This window comes from Theobroma cacao, chromosome 6, assembly GCF_000208745.1.
Source record: "Theobroma cacao cultivar B97-61/B2 chromosome 6, Criollo_cocoa_genome_V2, whole genome shotgun sequence".
Classification (NCBI taxonomy): domain Eukaryota; kingdom Viridiplantae; phylum Streptophyta; class Magnoliopsida; order Malvales; family Malvaceae; genus Theobroma; species Theobroma cacao.
In genome coordinates this window covers 18,727,610-18,748,495 of record NC_030855.1, presented here as the reverse complement: position 1 = coordinate 18,748,495, position 20,886 = coordinate 18,727,610, and the positions used below count along the sequence as shown (strand labels likewise).

At 33.9% G+C, this 20,886-nt stretch overlaps 1 protein-coding gene and 1 pseudogene across 1 annotated transcript; one reads left to right on the top strand and one right to left on the bottom strand.

The window, feature by feature from the left end:
* Positions 3,205 to 7,071, bottom strand: LOC18596065 (annotated as a pseudogene).
* Positions 7,711 to 8,847, top strand: LOC18596064. Its single transcript, XM_018122825.1, has 2 exons — positions 7,711 to 7,831; positions 8,312 to 8,847. Exons 1-2 carry the CDS (start codon positions 7,711 to 7,713, stop codon positions 8,845 to 8,847), a joined length of 657 nt encoding a protein of 218 aa, XP_017978314.1.

Sequence of the window (20,886 nt, the reverse complement as noted above, 5' to 3'; positions counted from 1 at the left end):
TCCCTTGCAAGATACATTACGACCATCACCACTTTGTCTTCATTCGATTCAATCTACACGGCTCGAAAGTACTGCTCAATATCAAAAAGAAAGTTCTCCAACTCCTTTGCATCTCTAACCCATTCATATTGCTTGGGCTCTGACACTTTCACTCTTTTCCCTCAATCTCCTGTATTTGCACTGTTATTACCTGCAACAATAATTAGGAGATTTACCTGAGCTTTTGAGTCTCCAACTCACCTTGGAGAATGCTCAACGCATCATTAGTTTCATCACTCAAGGTATTTATCATTTTGGACAGTTCCCATTAGATTGTCTCAATTTCATCAATCCGTTCACACGGGATCATCTGAGCTTTTATTGCTACCACTGCGGCCTTTAGCTCATCAATTCTTTGATGGTCCTTTGGTGCACTCCGCATCATCACCATGTTTGCTCTTTCACTTAGCACGTATCGCCCATGCTTTGATACTAATTGTCACGAACTATGCTTCTTTGCTTAAATATGTGATAGTCTATGCGGCGTTTAATTGGAAACTTCCACGCAAGCTAGCCAATAACTCGTTTATATCTAAGCAAACATCAATAATAGCCATGAATTGGATTAAGGCAACACACATCAAAATCATAGGATGTACCGAATGCCATATATGTAACCACTAAAATCACATAATGAAAAATATTTTATTAATATGGAAATGAATACAAAAGGATCGAGACATGTTATCGTCGGGCCATAGAGGCAACCTTAAATGATTCACTACAAACATACCTTTACCAGTAAGGCAGTTCAACAATCCACCGATTGCTTACCCCATATAAAGAGTTTACGAAATTTTACAAGTTTTCTACCAATAGCCATTACACTGCTTGAAATGGAAAAATCCCTTTCCTAGAGGTTTCCTCCCTAAAGACTTAAAAGTATTTTTAGGAATGTCACTAAGAGCTATTACAACATTTGAAAAAAGGAACATCTCCCTTGTAGGTACAAAAGACTTAATCTCTTAGATAATTCTATTTTGTCATAGCCCTATACAAGGTTGGCTCATGACATGGCATTGGAGTGAATGCTTCCACACAAGTAAGCCAATAACTCGTTTATATTTGAGCAAACATTAATAATAGTTATGAATTAGATTAAGGCAACGCACATCAAAATCATAAGGCATATATTGAATGTCATATATTCAACCACTGAAGTCACATAAAGAAAAATGTTTTATTAATATAGAAATGAGTACAAAGGGATCAAGACACGCCATCATCAAGTTATAGGGGTAACCCTAGATAATTTGCTACAAACGTATCTTTACTAGTGAGACAGCCCAACAATTTGTTGATTGCTCACCCCCTATAAAGAGTTTACAAGCATTTCACTAATAGCTATTATAATGTTTGAGATAAAAATATCCTTTTCCTAAAAGGTCTTTTCCCTAAAGACTTAATAAGTATTTTTAAAAATGTCACAAAGTGCCATTACAATGTTTAAAAGGAGGATATCTCTTTTGAAAATACAAAAGACTTAAACTTTTAGGAAATTCTACCCTGTCATAATCCTATACACAGTTGACTCATGAAACATGACTTAACAAAACAGAAATAAAAAAATAAACATGTGCAGGACAACCCTTTTAGCTTTTTACTAAATTAAATGAAAGAACCTTTGCGTCATTTCTTCCAAGCTCTGCAAAATGGGTTTTTCTTCTTAACAGTTTTCTTTAGCTTAAGAGAATGGAGATTTGATTGGATCATCATATCATTGTTTTCACAGCGACCGTTATGGTAAACTGGAGTAAGCCAACAATGATGATGCACTCCATCAATCCATTTGACTTCTGCAATTGGAGGATTCTCAATTTATATATACTAGATTTTTTTATCTGCGATTAAATTTATTGGTTTTTGGTATTATTTAAACTTTCTTGTACGCTGTAAGTAATCTGAATTGTTGTATGACCAAATTAATAAATTTAGACTTGGCCAAGAAAAACCAATCAGCTGATTTTAGTACGACTACTCAAGAGAAGAAGACTTTGCTAAATGCTTAGAAAGTTTGCCCAACTTTTCAAAGTCAAGAATAGCTTTCCATATGGTTGATGTTAATTATTCAATCTGAGATTATAAGCATTACTTTTCTTGCCTTGTTGTTAAGTGATAACGGATGAAGAACTAATTTTTGGCTCCATGAAGATATACTTTGCCTGAACAGATTAATGGACATTTGACAACATGCTTCCTCTCAGTCTCCCTAGCAAGTTCATAAAAGTTCATGCCACACTGCTTAACACGTGGCAAAGATTTTGGGTTGGGTTCTCCTACACTGGCCTTACTTTTGGGCTCAGCCCGAAAGGCTAGGCCGAATGAACTCAGCTGCTTCATGCGGTTTTCATTATTCTTTTATCTAAATTATTTTATTTTATTTTATGACGAGCGCCGTATACTCCTCAGAATTAGTACTTTTTGGGAGATAAAGTCACACCTTAACTGTACGGGAGCACGTCGAGGGGCTTAGACATATATGTTAAATACCATTTGAGTTCAAAACGTTTAAATTAAGGGATTTTTATAATTTTCATGTAATAATATATTTTATTTTTTAAATCCTATTTCTTAGTAACATGAAATATTATATTCACACTAGAGTTTCAACAAATCTCTTCCAACTTTACTTAGTAAAGAAGTTGCCATCAGCTTTCCTGTACGAGTAAACTATACTATTTCTCTCTCAACTACCCATTCACTTTTAGGCCAGCACTCTATGAGTGTAACATCATAAATCACCACTCCAACCTCGAATCCCTTGTTACACTCACAAATCATCATACACCAACCTTGCATTTCTTGTGCGTTCAGATTCTTCCTATAATACTTCAACCTTTTACATTCACTTTTTAATAATGTGAAATATCACATTTATATGTGAATCTTCTTAGTACTTTTTTTTAAAAAAAAAATTCACATTTTTTGTTATAGAAAATTATGCAATAGATGATTAGCATGCAAGGTTCGAGTGCTCTATTTTTTTTTGTTAATTATTTAATCGATTTTCTTTCCTTGAATCTATTTTACTCTCATGTTACGAATTAATAATGAAACAACAGAATTGTCAATGCTAACTGCTTCGTAGAAAAACATAGACACTGAGCCACTAATACTCTATGCATATATTTTTGCAAGATATTACAACTGCCTAGCAAGGGACTTCCTTACGTGCCAAGTTCACAATAATTCTTAACAGCGTCATTCACTTTCATGCCTTCTCTTTGTCCTAGCGATCTCAATCGCCAAACACTCACTTAATTCCATCACGGCATGATTCATGGCCGGCCTTGCTGAGGACTGTGGAGATACACAAGCCAATGCTAATTCTATTGCTTTGGACAGGGAATTCATGTCAAACCTCCTTGTAATCTTGTATCGAGAATTTTTTTCACATCTCCATTTGAAAGCATGAAATTAACCAGTTGCTTATGTGAACAGTCTCATGGGATTTCCTGACAAATAGTCGGCTTGTGATTGTCTCAAGGAGAACAACCCCAAAGCTATAAACATCGCTTTTCTCCGTCAAGTTGTTTGAGATGATGTACCTGAAAGGTCAACCTGTGATTCAATTTGCTCTTTATGGCATGAAACAATGTTTATTTCTACAAATAGAAGTTACTTACTCAGGGTCTTGATATCCAGGTGTACCGGCAATTAATGTGGAAACTGGCGTATCATCATCGACAGGAAAGGTCCTGGACAGCCCAAAATCAGCTAGTTTGGCTTGTAAGTCCTCGTTTAATAAGATGTTGGTTGGGTTCATATCTCTGTGAATTATGGGTGGCTTGCTACCATTGTGTAATTGCTCCAATCCTAATTTTGAAGTCGAGTGATAATTCACTTGAATTGACATTGAAATAGACATGTAAAAGGTCAATAAATATTAAGCAAATCGTTTGCATTCTAACCTTGTGCTGCCCCCATTGCTATTTTTAGTCTCTGTTCCCAACTCAAGATATTGGTATTGCTGTCTGCATTAACAACACAGAATTTGTCTAAACCCTTCTGCTTGTTTCAATTCAATTCTGCCAGCTCGTTTGTTAAGCAATTTGCACTATGCATGCTTTTGTGCTTTAATATTTCACTATTCAAATAAATCCACACCTGAAAGATGATGTTCGAAGTTTCCGTTAGCCATGTCCTCGTAGATTAGCCCCTTGTTGGTGTCCTCATCGCAATAGCCAACTAAGCTGGTCAAATTCCTATGATGAATTCCTAAAAGTGGTTCAACCTGAAATTAAAACTCAAATGTTTAATAATTAGTTCAGTGTATTATAAAATGACTTGAAACTTCTTATAAAAGTTATCTACCTTTGCCTGAAACTTCTTATAGCTTTGAACTGATATTGAAGAAAACATCTTCACTGCCACTTGACTGCCATCCAAGTAGCCGTGGTAAACTGTTGCAAAGCCTCCCTTGCCAATAGCCCTCTCAAAGTTGATAGTAATTTTGAGGACCTCGGAGTAAGAGATCTGCGGATTTTTTTACTCTAGTAACTGATCTTCTTTGTTGGTTGTGGCATCAGCCTCCGTGGCTAGTGAGTTATGACAAGTTCAATAAGCATAGAACAATGGAAAATCTTTCTACACTGGCATTTCATATATTATATATTCTATTATGTTCTAGAGTTTTGGTTGTTTTCATAGTGGGCTCATACCTTGTGTTTTTCTCCTTTTAATACTCCGTAAAGCAGCCAATGCAATTACAAGTACAAAAAATGCAGCAGCTGATGCTACTACTGGTGCAATAAACTTCTTTATCTTGCATGAAGCTGATGAGCAAGGATTTCGATTTTCTTCAACACTATTCAATTCAATTGATGGTATATGAGAGTTACAATATTAAAGCCTATACTGTAAGACAAAACTACCAGAATATAATAGTTACTAAATGACTATTACATTCTACAGAAAGAGAAGAGAATTAGTCATATTCAAAAGGAAAAAAAAATAGTATTATAGTTTATATGACCCTTTCCACTTTGAAATGGTATAGGTTGTAGTGCAGGACATGTGCAAGTAATATTTTGCATAACGTTGTTGACAAGAAGCAAACCTTAGCAATAGTGACCCATTTTTTGATCTCTCAACAAGTTCAACTGGAACAGAACCATTGAGCATGTTGCCTCTTCAGCTTCTGCATGGCAATGTGATCTTTTAGTTTTCTTACTAAGAAAATTGCATTTCTACATGTAATAATTTCCAAGTTACTTACAGGACTCTGAGTGAGGTCATTTCTGATAGAAATTCAGGTATTGGTTCCATCAAACTATTGTCAGATAAGTCCCTGACAATGTGATAGAAAAAATGAGCCCATTGGTCTCTATCATCAATAGGTTAACAACTAATGGTCTAATGGCGCAAGAATGAGGAACTTACAGAATGTCTATCATGGTGAGATTTGATATGTATGTAGATATCTCCCCAGTCGATCCACTTGAGGACTAGTTCCTGATTGTATGTTCAATAGTTTATGAATAGGGAGTTCAATCAGGCAGAAAATTTAGTTTCCTTGATCATATAGACTCACAAGGATATGATTCTAGGTGGACCGGAGCCAGTGTAGCTGCAATTAAGACCATCCCACAAGTAATCTTGAGGAGCACATGGATCTCCTTGCCAGTTTCTACTTAGTCTGTACATTGACTTGATGTTTGCGATAGCTTCAACTAACATTTCCATAGTGACATTTAGTAATTCTTATTCTACAGACTGAAGACGCAAAGCATAAGCATTGAGTTGGGAACATACCATCCATTGGGTCTGTTTGTGATTGTAAGAGTTCTTTTACCGTATAGACCTCAAGGGCATTGAGAATAGGTGGCAAGCTAGAATTGTCAGCTTTATAGATTGAAAATTGATATTGCCTTCCGGTTAGGCCGACGGGGTGTATATAGTGGTTATGGATAAGTAATCAGGAGTAAAAGGTCCAAACCAGAGCTGTCCATTCAAAGAAATATTGAACTGCCGGTACTCATTGTCTTGGAGCTTTTTAACTTCAGCAAAGTGCATGTAAACATAAAATTTTGCAGTAGAATTATCGGCATCCAAGAGAATATCAATTGGCATGCTGGCATTTTTTGGGGTGGCAGCAGTTCTCATTACAGCCGATGGTGGTTGAAAATCATTATGACCATCTGAATCAATTGTATGTGATGTTCTAAGCTGGTTCCAACCAGTGAAACTTTGAGGCCTCCAGAGACGGTCGTAGACATCATCCTTATACCTGTGGTATTTGGTAGTTAGGCAAAGCAAGCGAGGTCATATGCTTACTGGGGAAAATAGCATGATATCATGATACAAAGTGAATGGCTGACCTGATTGTTTCATTGTCCTTTGAACCAATATCCAGCCGTGCAAAGAGATCCAGTGATCCAGTTTGAGTCTTATAAATGCTATTCATCAGATGCCTTAATTCCAGTGCTGATATAAAAGGTGTTCCATTGCCTGTATTGACCAGGCAGACATATAAATTGTTTGATGAGAGCACATGTATTATCTCTGTGTTTATGAAAGTGGATGCATTTTCCAATCTCACTGAAAACCATAGATTAGGTCCCAGATGCAGATCAAATGCCAGTGCTTTATCTTGCGAATCATAGTTTCCATACATGAAACTTGCTCTGATCAAATACTTGTTCCCAGTTTGAAGTCTAAAGTTGTAACAGTTTCTTGGCCCTCCAGGAAAGCTTCTGACATACCACATCTGCTGCTGAACATTTGTACGGAATTCAGGTAATATACTCCTACTTAGGCCTGTGTCTATAAAGGAAGCATCTGAACTATAGTTTAAGCCTGTAGTGGTTTCAGTATAGTTGGAGTTTCGTGGTAATCCACAATCTAAGCTAATGTATCCTGAGAGAGCAAGAAAGGCCTGAGTCCTGTTTATGGTGAAAGAATATCATCTGAATTGATATGCATAAATTAAGACATTGAAAAACTTGATTGATCTTGGCCATGAACCTGGAGCTGAATTACAACGGCCAAACCTCCAAACAAAGCCAGGGAAAAACAATTAAACATCTCCATCAGATTTTTAGCTTCTTCTGCATAGGAGAAGAAAGTAGCAAACTAGCATTACAATCCTACTAATAGTTTTGTCATTAGTTATATTATATAAAATATTTAGCAACTTGGTCAATTGTTTCTGTAGCAATCAATAACCGTTAGTACAACAATATTTTGTAGCAAACGGCAGATTGATACATTATTTAAGTCAAGAGAAGTTTCTGTTAGTTACAATTCAGAACTTATTTGTATGTCTTTATGACATGGATTGAACAAACACTTTGACCAAGTTATATAGTAGTATATTTTGACATCATTGTTAAATGAAAGTTCCGAGCATATTAACTTGATTATATTTTTGTTATTATGATATTGGTCAAGATTATTAAATATGGAACAAGGTTTTCAAATTGTCTACTCCATTGCCACTAGTTGAACTGGACGGGATCTTATTTTGTGGAGGCACATCTTTGATTATGAAAAGGAACAAGTCTCGTTGTTTGTGGAGAGAGGTGATTGTTGAGAAAGTAGGAAGGAACCCAGCTAATCTTCTGCCCGAGCCAAACACGAATAGGAAAACTTCTAGACTATGGAAATAACATCCTCAAACCCTTATCCCCTTCTAACGATTACTTTTTGCAGGTCAAATCTAACTTATAGATGGTGATTGGTGATGGAAGCAACATACGCTTTTGGACTGACAGTTGGGTGGAGAGGGGTGTGCTGAAAGATCTATTTCCTAGGATGTTCGCCCTTGCTAAAAATAAGGAAGGCTACGTTGGTCAGTTTGGCACTTGGGTTAGTGATAGCTGGTCATGGGAAGTGGAACTAAGAAGGAGGCCTCTCGGATGGGAAGAACAATAGTGGTAAGAGCTTAAAGCGACCATTGAGGAATACTACCTTTGTAAGGATCTTACGGACACTGTGACGTGGAAATGAGTAGCCACAGGAGAATATAGTGTCAAATCTTTTTGTAAACAGGTCCTCCAAAAGGATTGGGTGGAGGACAGGACATGGAGAAATATATGAAAAAACCTCGTGCCTCACCATATTGAGATCTTTTGTTGGCAGGTACTGCACGAGAGGGTTGCTGTCAAGCAGGAGTTAGCCAAAAGGAACTTAATTGACTAGGAGACTACAGTGTGTGGGCTCTGCAAGAATGAATCTGAGTTAGTGAGACACCTGTTCCTCCATTGTCTTGAGGTTTAGCATGTGTGGATGAGATGGTGTAGTGAGTGAGGGGTCACTTGGGTTGTTCCAGAGGATTTAGTTATCTCGTTTAATACTTGGAATGCTGGTCCCGTGGGGAAAAGTGAGTTCAAAATCTGGTGCATGGCTTTCTATGCTATTTTGTGGTCAGTGTGGTTGTATAGAAATGATATGGTCTTTAGAGGAGTCACTTGGAATGCTGATAAGGTTTTTGAACTTGTTAAACTCAGAGTAGCCTTGTGGGCTCAAGCTAAGTGGCCTCTCGAGTACGGTGTGGTATTAGATACTTTCAAATATCCAGCTAAGGGCGCGATGGTTAAGAAAAGAAAGATAACTAGAGTCGTGGAGGAGTGGAGTAAACCACACAAAGGGGAAATGAAATATAATGTAGATGGGGCAGCTCAAGGCTGCCCTGAGGAGGTAGGGATTGGGGGCATCATTAGAGACGATGAAGGAAATACTAAAATTGTTTTTTCAAAAGTTATAGGGGTAGAAGATGCTAGTGCAACTGAAGTCAGAGCAATTAGAGAGGCTTTTTTTAACTTTCGCAAGTTCAAAATGGGCTTCCACACATTCTTTAATTATTGAAAGCGACTCAAAAAATGCTATCAAATGAACCAACAAGCCTTCTGAAGCCCCCTGTAGGCTTAGGAAGTGGGTTTTGCACATTGAAAGATTGAAGAAGGAGGTAAAGAAATGGGATATCAAACACATCTACAGAGAAACTAATCAACTTGCTGACAGCCTAGCTAAGGGAGGGGTGCAGTGTCAGGTTGACTTGTTAAATGTCTATGATTAATGTAGGTGGTGGGGCTCTGATGTGTTTTGTTTTTTGGCTGAGTTCAGTGTATCTTGTAAACTGTTGCGATGGTTCAAAGTTTCTTTGATTATGTTTGAATGCTGAGGAAGGCCCGTGTCTTTGTGCTTGTGTTCTTATAGGCGTTTTGTGAGAGTTGATCCTTGCTTTTGGACATAAAGAGTTAAAGGTGACAGTGAATGTAACTGCCTTGTGGTGATTGGGATTGAGTGATGGACTCTGATATTTGGGATGTAAAGATGATGTTGATGACTTTTCTTTTGAAGGGCAACCACAGATTGTGAATATTTTTGACTCAGGGGTTCCTTTTTGTGGCAACCACTTGAGGGATCTGGGTAGTTATGGGGTAGGGTAGTTTCGTGTGGCTTCTCCATAGCTATGTTAGGTTGCTTGAAAGGTGTTGACTTGGAAGGTTGTATACAGATTTCGACACTGCTCACCTAAAATGTTAAGAGGGTGGCGAGATGTGCTTTTATTTGGCTCTTGGAAAGGAATAGAAAGGGCTTTGCTGTTATTTCAAGGAAGGGTACTGTTGAATGAGTGTGGTGATGGTCTCTTGGTTTTCAAACCGTGGGGACTGGTTATGTTGATGATTAAGGTCTGTTACTCTCAAATAGGAGAGTTACAGACTTTAATCAAGTATGTACTTTTTCCAGAGGTGAACCTTTGGTACCCTCTGTTTTGAAATGAACAACAACTTTCAAAAAAAAAAAGGAACAAATCATACCAAGGTATTGGTATTTTTATTATAGGAGTGGAATATGATAACCTTAAGTTACTTTAAATAGATCATTAAATACAAGGTAGGATTGGATGGTTAATATAAGAAAACATATATAACTATAATAAGCTAATTGGATTTACCATTTCAATCATCAGAAATCAATGAAATGAGGATGTAGAAGAGAGGAAATGAATGATCTATGAACTGACTTTTTCCTTTATTTGTTAGAAGATCGAGTAGTATATTTGAACATTTTTCGGTTGTAGCATCAATGATATATCGAAGGAAGGGCAGATATGTTGAATTGTTATTTGACTTGACTGAATACTGCTAGCACACTATTCTTGTTAAGGTATTCTGCTGTAGAGAGCTAAATTGCCCAATAAAGCTATTTCTGTTAGTTGATTTGCTTGGTTGCTGATCATAGTTGACTTGGCAGAACGAGGTTTCCCTAGAAGGAAAGAGAGTTTTATCAGCAAGAGTTGCAAAGATATATTTATGAGAGACGACAATGGAAACCTGTTAATTTTCCCGCCCTTTTTGGTTGTAAAATTTCAAGGCTTGGCTAGTTTTCTTTTTCTTTTTGGTTTTTTTTTTTGGAAAAGGTCATTTTAGCTAGGATTTGGACCATATTTTCTCTTCGTCGTAGTATTTAGGGAACCAAAACTCAATCAATTATTAATAGTGGATATGTCAAATCAGTGATCACAGATCTGGTTTCAACTGCCATTTTGATTGTTTTTTCCTTGGCATGAAACTTACATGGTACATAACTAAGCCTTGAGGAATTTTTATTGCCTCTCAAGATACAAGCAATATTTGGGGGAAAAAACGAAGGAAAAACTTGCTCGATCTATATCATTCAAATGTCAGTTAAATTTAAATAATCAAAAACAAATATCTCAAATGTAATTAATAAATTTACTTGTTATAATTTTTATAATGTTAACATAAAATAAAAAATAAATATATTTATATTTTTTGACTAGAAAATTATCTGAACAAGCATTGTCTATAAGCTATAAGCCTTAAGATATGATCTCATTTTGACTGACCAGAAAACATAGTTCTCTCCAATAAAACCTGAAGGTGCTGAAGTGCTAAACCTAACTATAGCCATGGAAGAACAATCACAATCGGATGAATGACTAGCTCACCAAGGTAGATGTAGAAAAAACCAAAATCAATAATCCCTTAAGACCCTTTACTAGAGCTTTAATGCCATGTTAAAACATTTGAATATTCAAAAGATGAAGATGATGAACAGGGGAGAGAATAGTCAAGAGAGAAGGGAGAAAAGATTTCTAATTCACCAAAATGGCTTCACCACGTTTCATTCAACAACCAATATATATGTTGTTCAAAGAGAGAGAAAATGTAAAAGAAATAGCAAACCAGATGAGGCCATCTAGCATTACAAAGATCAAGGGTGATGGGATCAATGAAAAATTCCCTAGCACAATGACTAATTCAACTACCTATACAACACAGATTCACTAAGTGAAGTAACTAAATTTTGACTTTTAACCAACATAAGATAATCAATAAAAACAAGTGAAATTTAGGGATGGTAATAGGCATCTTATTATAAGGCATCTGCAGATACTCGACCCGATTATATAAAGTTAGGATACCCTATAATCAAGTTTGGGACAGGTTCGGGTAATGATTTCACTACCTAAATCGAGTTCTAATTCACCAAAATGGTCAAGAGAAGGGAGAAGGGAGAAGGGAGAAAAGATTTCTAATTCACCAAAATGGCTTCACCACGTTTCATTCAACAACCAATATATATGTTGTTCAAAGAGAGAGAAAATGTAAAAGAAATAACAAACCAGATGAGGCCATCTAACATTACAAAGACCGAGGGTGCTGGGATCAATGAAAAATTCCCTGGCACAATGACTCATACAACTACCTAAACGACACAGTTTCACTAAGTGAAGTAACTAAATTTTGACTTTTAACCAACATAAGATAATCAACAAAAACAAGTGAAATTTAGGGATGGTAATAGGTGTCTTATTATAAGGCATCTGCAGATACTCGATCCGGTTATATAAAGTTAGAAGGTATCCTATAACTAGGTTTGGGATGGGTTTGGGTAGTGATTTCACTACCTAAATCGAGTTCTAATTCACCAAAATGGTCAAGAGAAGGGAGAAGGAAGAAAAGATTTCTAATTCACCAAAATGGCTTCACCACATTTCATTCAACAACCAATATATATGTTGTTCAAAGAGAGAGAAAATGTAAAAGAAATAACAAACCAAATGAGGCCATCTGACATTACAAAGACCGAGGGTGCTGGGATCAATGAAAAATTCCCTGGCACAATGACTCATACAACTACCTATACGACACAGTTTCATTAAGTGAAGTAACTAAATTTTGACTTTTAACCAACATAAGATAATCAACAAAAACAAGTGAAATTTAGGGATAGTAATGGGTGTCTTATTATAAGGTATCTGTAGATACTCGACCCGGTTATATAAAGTTAAGGTATTTTATAATCAGATTTGAGATAAATTTTGGTAGTGATTTCACTACCCGAATAGGATTCGGGTAGGGTTCGGGTACCACCCTTTGGGTACCTATTACCCGAACTCTATTAATATTTATAAATATTTTATTCTTATTTTGATAATTAAATTAAAAATTTACAATTTCTATTAACTTTACAAGCAATTTTTTTTTTTGTTAAAAACTAACTAATATATGAAAAGTATGGTTACTTTAATTATTTATATGATGACATTAATATATTAAACTAAAAAATTATTAGATTGTTAAATATGTTTAAATAATTTGAATATTACATCATATTATAAAGGAATATAATTACAATTATATATATATATATATATATATATATGAGCATGTGTGTAAATATATATGTACTTTAAATATAAATATATTTATTTTTTATTTTGTATTAATATTACAAAAATTATAACTTATAAAAGTATTAATTATAATATATATACTTTTGTTTATATAAACTTATAATATATAAATCTAAAGGGAAGTTGTGAGATTAGAATAGTTTGGAAACTTAGTTATTTTTTTTAATTTATTGTAATTAAGGACAAACCTATATAGTTAATTAAATTAATTAATGAAACTATGATTATTAATTGACTTNATATATATATATATATATATATATATATATGAGTGTGTGTATGTGTGTGTGTGTGTGTGTGTATATATATATGTACTTTAAATGTAAACATATTTACTTTCTATTTTGTATTAACATTATAAAAATTATAACTCATAAAATTATTAACTACAATATATATACCTTTATTTATATAAATTTATAATATATAAATGTAAAGGGAAGTTGTGAAATTAGAATAGTTTGGAAACTTAGTTATTTTTTTAATTTCTTGTAATTAAGGATAAACCTATATAGTTAATTAAATTAATTAATGAAACTATGATTTTTAATTAACTTGTAATGTCTTTTAATATATATACTTTATATACATTGGATTCATTTATAAGAAATATAATTACTATTATATATATTAAAATACTTTTAGTATATATTTACTTTCTATTTTGTCTTAACATTACAAATATTATAACTTATAAATTTATTAATTATGTTTGAGATATTTGTTTTTTATTATTTAAATTTAAATTTTATTATTTGTATGTTTTAATTAATTTAATTATTAGTAAATTATATGAAATATGTAAGAGAAATATTATTGTATATGGATATGGATTCGGATTCAGGTAATTGGGTATCAATGAATAGTATTTTAATAATTTTTTACACAATCGGGTTTTTAAACGGGATAGGGTAATTATAGGGTAGTGGGGATGTATTAGGGTTAGGGTTAGAGTAGTGATTTTAAAAAATATTTGGGTAGTTTATTTTTTATAAGGTTTAGGTTTGGGTACCTCAAAATTAATGGGTACCTTACTCGTTGACATCCCTTGTAAAATTGAATTTGACTGAAGAACAAAACGACAAGAGTAAAGCCTTGAAACGACTGTTGACTCAAGTCTTCTTATTCCTTTTGAAATTCAGGCTTCCTTCAAAGTCACCATTACCTATTCCTCTGCAGTAGCTTCGTTTCAGATAAAAAACCATCAATATTCAACACACCTCCTTGTTGTTTGAACTGTAAATCCCCAATTCATATCTCAGAAACATAAATTAATCCTTACTTAAACTTTTAGTAAAGATATCTACTAATTGCAGTATAGTGCCATAGTGCTAAATATCAACTTTTTCATCTTTCACAGCCTCTCGGATTACATGAAACTTCACTTTGATGTGTTTTGTTTTGCTATACTGCATGGGATTTTTAACAATTGAAATGGCAGATTTGTTGTCAATGTATAGTAATGTACCTTTCTCATAGTTATACATTAGATCATGGAAGACCTTTCTTAGTCAAATCACATGATTTGAGGCAGCAACAGCAGCAATATATTCTGTTTCTGCAGAACATTGAGCCACCACCTCTTACTTTTTAGAATTTCAACTAAAAACTGCACTACCAAGTGAAAAACAATAACCCAAGGTGCTTTTAGAGTCATCAAGACTTCTTGCCCAATCACTATCACAATATCCCATAAGAACATAACTTTTCTTCTTCTTAAACTTCAAGCCTAAATCTACTGTTCCTTTAATGTACCTCAATACTCTCTTAGTTGTTGCAAAGTGAGTTTATGAGGGACTTTGCATAAATAGAGACAGTAAACTAATAAAGAACATGATATGTAGTGTTGAAGCAGTTAAATAAAGTAGACTTCCAATGATGCTTCTGTACGTTGAACTTTTTGCAGTTGGGGTACCATCATCCTTGGTTAATCTGCAGTTTAAAGCCTAAAGAGTATCCATAGCTTTACACTTTTCCAAGTGAAACTTCTTCAAAATTTCATTAGCATATTTACTTTGATGTATGCAAATATAATCTAACCTTTGAATGAATTATAATCCTAAAAAATAGTGCATCTTTCCCAAGTCAGTCTTTTCAAATTCTTTCATCAACTTGTTTTTAAAAACATTTAAGAAACTTACATCTGAACTAGTAAGCAATAAATCATCAACATACAGGGAGATAATTACCTTGACAGAAACTATAGGATTGCTCACATATAGTGTAGGCTTATTTTGACTCCTTTGAAAACCTTCAGCAATGAGGAATGAGTCAATTCTGTCATACCAGACCGTTGAAGCCTATTTTAAACCATATAATGTTGTCACCAATTTGCAGACTTTATCCTCAGTCCCTAGTTTGATGAATCCTTTTGGTTGACGAATATAGATGTCTTCAGTAATATAGCCATTCAAAAAAGCTGATTTCACATCAAAATGCCAGATATTCCAACCTTCTCGAGCAGTTCAAGCAACCAACAACTTTATTATGTCATGCCTTGTAACTGGAGCAAGAGTCTCCTAGTAGTCCACACCATAAATTTGAGAATACTCTTTTACCACCAATTTTGATTTGTACTTGTTCACTATTCCATCAGTATTATGCTTTGTCTTGAAAATCCTTTATTCCAATTACATGCTGATCTGTTGGTTTGTCCACCAATAACCAAGTACCATTCTTTTCAATCATGAGCATTTCTTGCTCCATTGCCTACACCCACCTTCTATCTGTTGCAACTTCTACATAACTAATAGGTTCACACACTGCCACATTACACTTGGCATAAATATCGTGTTGTGACTCAGTACCCCTCATAGCAAGACTTTCATCTTCAATATCCATTTCTTCATCATCTTCTCTCACTAACAGCTCTTGCATCAAGCTCTACATATTCAAGGAATCACTAGTTGACTTTTCCCAATTTCAACAAGAATGTTCATCAAAATTGGTATCTCTACTAATAAAAATCTTTTGAGTCTTCACAATATACAGTTTGTATCCTTTAGAGACCTCACTGTATCTAATATGAATGGCCATAATGCTTTTTTCATCCAACTTGGTCTTGCTTTGATCAGGAACCTTTGCATAACAAATGCTCCCAAACACTCTTAAGTTACTAAAGGTTTGTACCCAAATCATGCCTCAAATGGTGTTATATCTATCACAGTTCTTATCTGTGTCAAGTTCAAAATATAGTTTGCTATATTCATAACTTTTGCCCAGAAGTGTTTTTATTGGTGGTTCTGAAATAGCAAACATCTTGCCATTTCCATTAGAGTTCTGTTTTTCCTCTCAGAAACTCCATTTTGTTCAGGACTATATGAAACAGTCAGTTGATGAGTGATGCCAAACTCAGACAAAAAATTTTCAAACTCCTTAACAGTGTATTCCTTACCATTGTCACTCTTGAGAACCTTTATACTCACATTTGCTTGATTTTCTACCAAGTTCTTGAACATAACAAAATAAGATAAAGCTTTTGACTTCAGATTCAGAAAGTAAATCCTGCAATACTTGGTTAGATCATTAATAAATATGAGGTAATACTTACTATCAACTAAGGAGACAATTTTCATAGGATCTTCCATATCAGTATGTATGAGCTACAGCTTCTCGGATGCTCTCCATTTTTTTTTTTTTTTAGGAATGGAAGCCGCATTGCTTGCCTATTTAACATGTCCCATATAATGACTCAAGTTTTTCAACCTTAGGCAAGCATTAACCAAGTTCAGAGTGTACATCCTTTGTAGAGAATGGTAGTTAACATGTCCAAATCTCTTGTGTCATAATTCAAAATCATCAACACAGTTGATAAAAGCCTTGCTTGCTGCACTTTTCCAAGCAATAGGGTAGCACTTGTTCTTCATCTCAACAGTTAATACTTATTCTCCTTAAGAATAAAAAATGGTACAAAATTGATCTTTAAATAAGAGTGCAAAGTGATTCTCAGTAAGTTGACCTACACTGAGTAAATTTGTGATTGGCTTCAAGGACAAAATAGACATCATGTATGTATTTGTTGCCTGCTTGAGTCTTGACAGCTATTGTCCCTATACCAAGAATCTTGAGAAATGATCCATCACCAATCTCCACCTTAGCCTTATAGCTCCTGTTCAATGAGGTAAATTGACTTTTATCTCCAATTAAATGATTTAAACAAGCACTATCTATCAGCCATAAATTTTCTCTTGTCTAAATTACTGATATCTCAAACCATGAACAACACCTTATTGGTATTCTCCACTTCCTCTGCAACTGCAGCCTTCTCATCAGTATGTGAACTTTTTTTTTTTACACACTCTTTCAACATGTCCTAGCTAACCACAGGACCTACACTTGGCATTTGGTCTAAACCAACAAATTTAGCAGTATGTGTGGTCTTCTTGTAGTGTATGCAAGAAGGAAACTTAGATTTTTGCTTTCTTGACTTGTCTTCACTTACTTTATTCCCTTTGTCCTTCTTTTCTCTATCAGCTTTTTTTGAACTACTACTACTACCCAATTTCAAGTTCTTAATTCTAACTACTAGAGCACTATCAACTGCTTTTTTTTTTTTGTCTAAAAGCTTTCCTCTGTTCTAACCACTCTAAAGCATTCACAAGCTCCTTCAAGGTGATCTGTGCTAAATCTTTGAAATCCTCTAATGAGGAGATCTTAGTGTAATACCCATCACAAAATATTTATTATAAAAACATTTAGATTTATTAAGCTATAGTTTTATAAAGATAATAAATAGATATTATTTTAGTATTTTGTTTATTTGCAATTATAACCTTTGGTGCTTTAGTACTTAGAAAATAAAAGAAGGGTTTTTAAGTAAATGAAGAAGTTTTATTAAAGTCAATTTACTTATCAAGTTTAAGTTAGTGGAGTTAAAGTCAGTTTATTATTACGTTTAAGTTAGTGGGGTTAGGTAGTTTATAAGTTTTAAAAGAACAGACAACAACTTACGTTAGTTTATTCATCATATTCAAACAACAGACAGTCAGAAAGTTTAATACCAAGAAAGAAGAAAGACAAAGGAAAGGGAAAGAGATTGCTGATTAAGGTATGTTTAAGATTATATTTTCATAGTTTGGGTACAAAAACCCTAAATTAGTTACATTTTTTACTTTTTATTTAAATCTAGCACTTTTTCGATGACTTTCCGATGGCATGATGAGTACCAATGGAAAGGTCTTGAAAAGATCTTTCCAATGATTTTTGTAGCATCTTGTTTGGCCTTGTGGTTAGGAAGATATGAATTTTTGAAGTTAATTAGAAATCCATTTTTCAATAATTTTGACAGCCCGACTTTGAGTCACCGGAACTCCATATTTCGGCAACGTTTTTGGTCTTTTCTTTGAGGGCTTTTGTAGTATGAAATTAGGTGTTTAATTTGGAATCAATGGCTCAGTTAAAAGCTTCCTGTGTTAAGAGAATTGAAGCCTTAAAGTAGGCTCGTTGATACTGAAAACCTAAAAAGCTGAGTATTTTTGTGATAATTTTGAGAAATTTGGCTTTCGAAACTTGAGAATTTTGTATTCTTTTTAATCGAAACAAATTTTGGTGTTGTAGTATGATATGAATAATTCATATTGGTATTGATTTCATCACTGGAAAATTTTCGAGTTAAAAGTTACAAGTTTATAAAGTAGGCCAAATGGCCATCTGGATTCTAGAAATTCCAGAAAAAAAAAATTTTCTTTTAATCTTTTTATTTTTTTATTTTAATTAATATATGATAAATTCTGTTGTAAACTTCAAAAAATACTAGATATGTGATTTCTATATCTAAAAGTATATATATTTACATTTTATAAATTTATTTCTTAAATTAGTAAATTTTATAAAAATATCAAAAATTTATGAAAAATTATAAATATGATTTTTACAAGTGAAATTAGTGTTATTTCTCTCTCTGAAATTAAAATCCTTATTGATTTTATAATTTAAGTTTAATTCTCAACCTTATTGGAAATTTTGTTTAATTCAAAAATATATATAATATAAAATATTATCTTATTAACCAAAAATATTTCTAAATTGTAATAGAAGTCGCTACACACCTTAAGTGCTTAGGATGGTCAACGGAAAGTCACCTTGTAGGATCTATTTGCAAACTCAGTTCTGATTTTTGTATGTATGTGTTTCTCGAAATGTTAGGCTACTAGGAGGATTTTCATATTTACTACTTGAAAGTGAAATTAACGAGATCAGGTAAGTGATTGATATCCCTTCGGTGTTTTCACACCTAAAAATTAGCCTCAATCTGAATTTTGTACATGAGATATAATATTTTGTCCTATGATTTATTAAAATCAGATTAAGCATGCAAAATGTATATGTATATGAGTTTGTATGTTGGATTTAGAATGTTGCTTATGCAAAGCCTGATATCTGATTTCGAAATATATATGACTTTGTATAATGTATGCATATATGATTTCGCAAATATAAATACAAATATTTAGTCTAAAACAAATATGCTTTTGTGGTGTATGAGATACGCTTGAGAAATTTGATATACTGTTTTATAAACTTTGGGTAATCTAAAAATATATATATCTGTTTTGTCTTCTAGTATGGCTATGCTCTGACCCTACCAATGGGGGTTAAATGTTGGCCATGTCGACATGTATTCTGTGATTAGAGATCGATCTCCCAATCGCACCACCAGTTACAGAATAGTAATATTTGTGATATCTGTTCAGTGCAGCCAATGGTTGCTTTTGATATGCTTCTGACCCGTGCCACCGGGATTAGTTGTGATTTTATTTCTGACCTATGCCACAGGGGTTAAGTGTGGTCGTAGCATGTTACGTGAGACCATTAAAAGTTAAATATTGTGAATATATTTGTTCTGTTATTTAAATCGCGTAAATTTTGAAGTATATGATTCCGAATAAGATTACTCAATATTTTGTCTCGGCATTTGTAAATGATATTTTGGCCTAAATGTTTTAAGCATGCTTAATCCGGCTGAAAGGATGTTAGTTACTTGCTGAGTAGTTGGACTCACTCCTTCCTTCAATTTTTTTTCAGGTTGTGATTTGGTCAATCACGCGAGAATTTCGAGGAGTGATGTTTAATATAGTAGCACTTAAATTCTCTAAGATTTATTTAAATATTATGAACATCGAACTATCTTAATTAGTATTCAGATTTTTATCTTGACTTAGTAGCTTTGTGGTTTTGGAGATTTAATTTTGAATATTGTCGAATTATGATCTTTGAAAATTCTATCGACAAATATAGTTTATAAATCACTAAATTCTTCACGTATATTAGTCTCTTTTAGTAATAGTTTAAGATATATATTTTAGAGCCTTGCATATCTGTAGGATTATACCTTACAAGTATGCGGCGTCTGTCATGTCTCGGGTCTGGGGCGTGACACTTAGACTCATATTTTTCAGGAAGACTCACTAGCATTTTGCTAACTAATTTGTCTTCAGGCATAGCTTTCCCCAACAACCTAAGTTGGTGCACTATACCCATTAATCTTCCAGAAAATATTCTAATAAATTCATTTTCATCCATACTTAACATTTCAAATTGTCTAGTTAAGTTCAAAGCTTGAATCTGTTTGGTTCTTTCACTACCTTGAAATTCATCCTTCAAGTGATCCCAAACTTCCTTAGGATTCTCTAAATGCATTATTCTAGCCAATATTTCACCAGAGACAGTAGATTGCAAGCAAGATAAAACTTTATACCTCTTAGCTATGTCCTCTTCCTACTGCTTCATTTGTGCATTGGTTAGGTTTGCATGCCTTAAGATTGGTTCGAACCCTATTTACACAGCTTCCTAAATGTTGAAAACCTTGAGATAGGATTTCATTTTGACTAACTGGAAAACATAGTTCTCTTCAGTAAAACCTGAAGGTGCAGAAGTGCTAAACCCAGTTATAGCCATGGAAGAACAATCACAATCAGATGAATGACTAGCTCACCAAGGTAGATGCAGAAAAAACCAGAATGAATAATCTTTTAAGACTTTTTACTAGACCTCTAATACCATGTTAAAACATTTGAATATTCAAAGGATGAAGATGATAAATAGGGGAGAGAATAGTCGAGAGAGAATGGAGAGAATAATTCTAATTCACCAAAACAGCTTCAACACCACGTTTCATTTAACAACCAATATAGATGCTGGAATTAATGAAAGATTCCCTAGCACAATGACTCATACAA

Coding starts and splice junctions, on each gene's coding strand:
- LOC18596064 (XM_018122825.1), top strand. CDS start 7,711: ATGGTGATTGGTGATGGAAGCAACATACGCTTTTGGACTGACAGTTGG. Junction 7,832..8,311: donor AAATAAGGAAGGCTACGTTG/GTCAGTTTGGCA, acceptor GGGTTGTTCCAG/AGGATTTAGTTATCTCGTTT.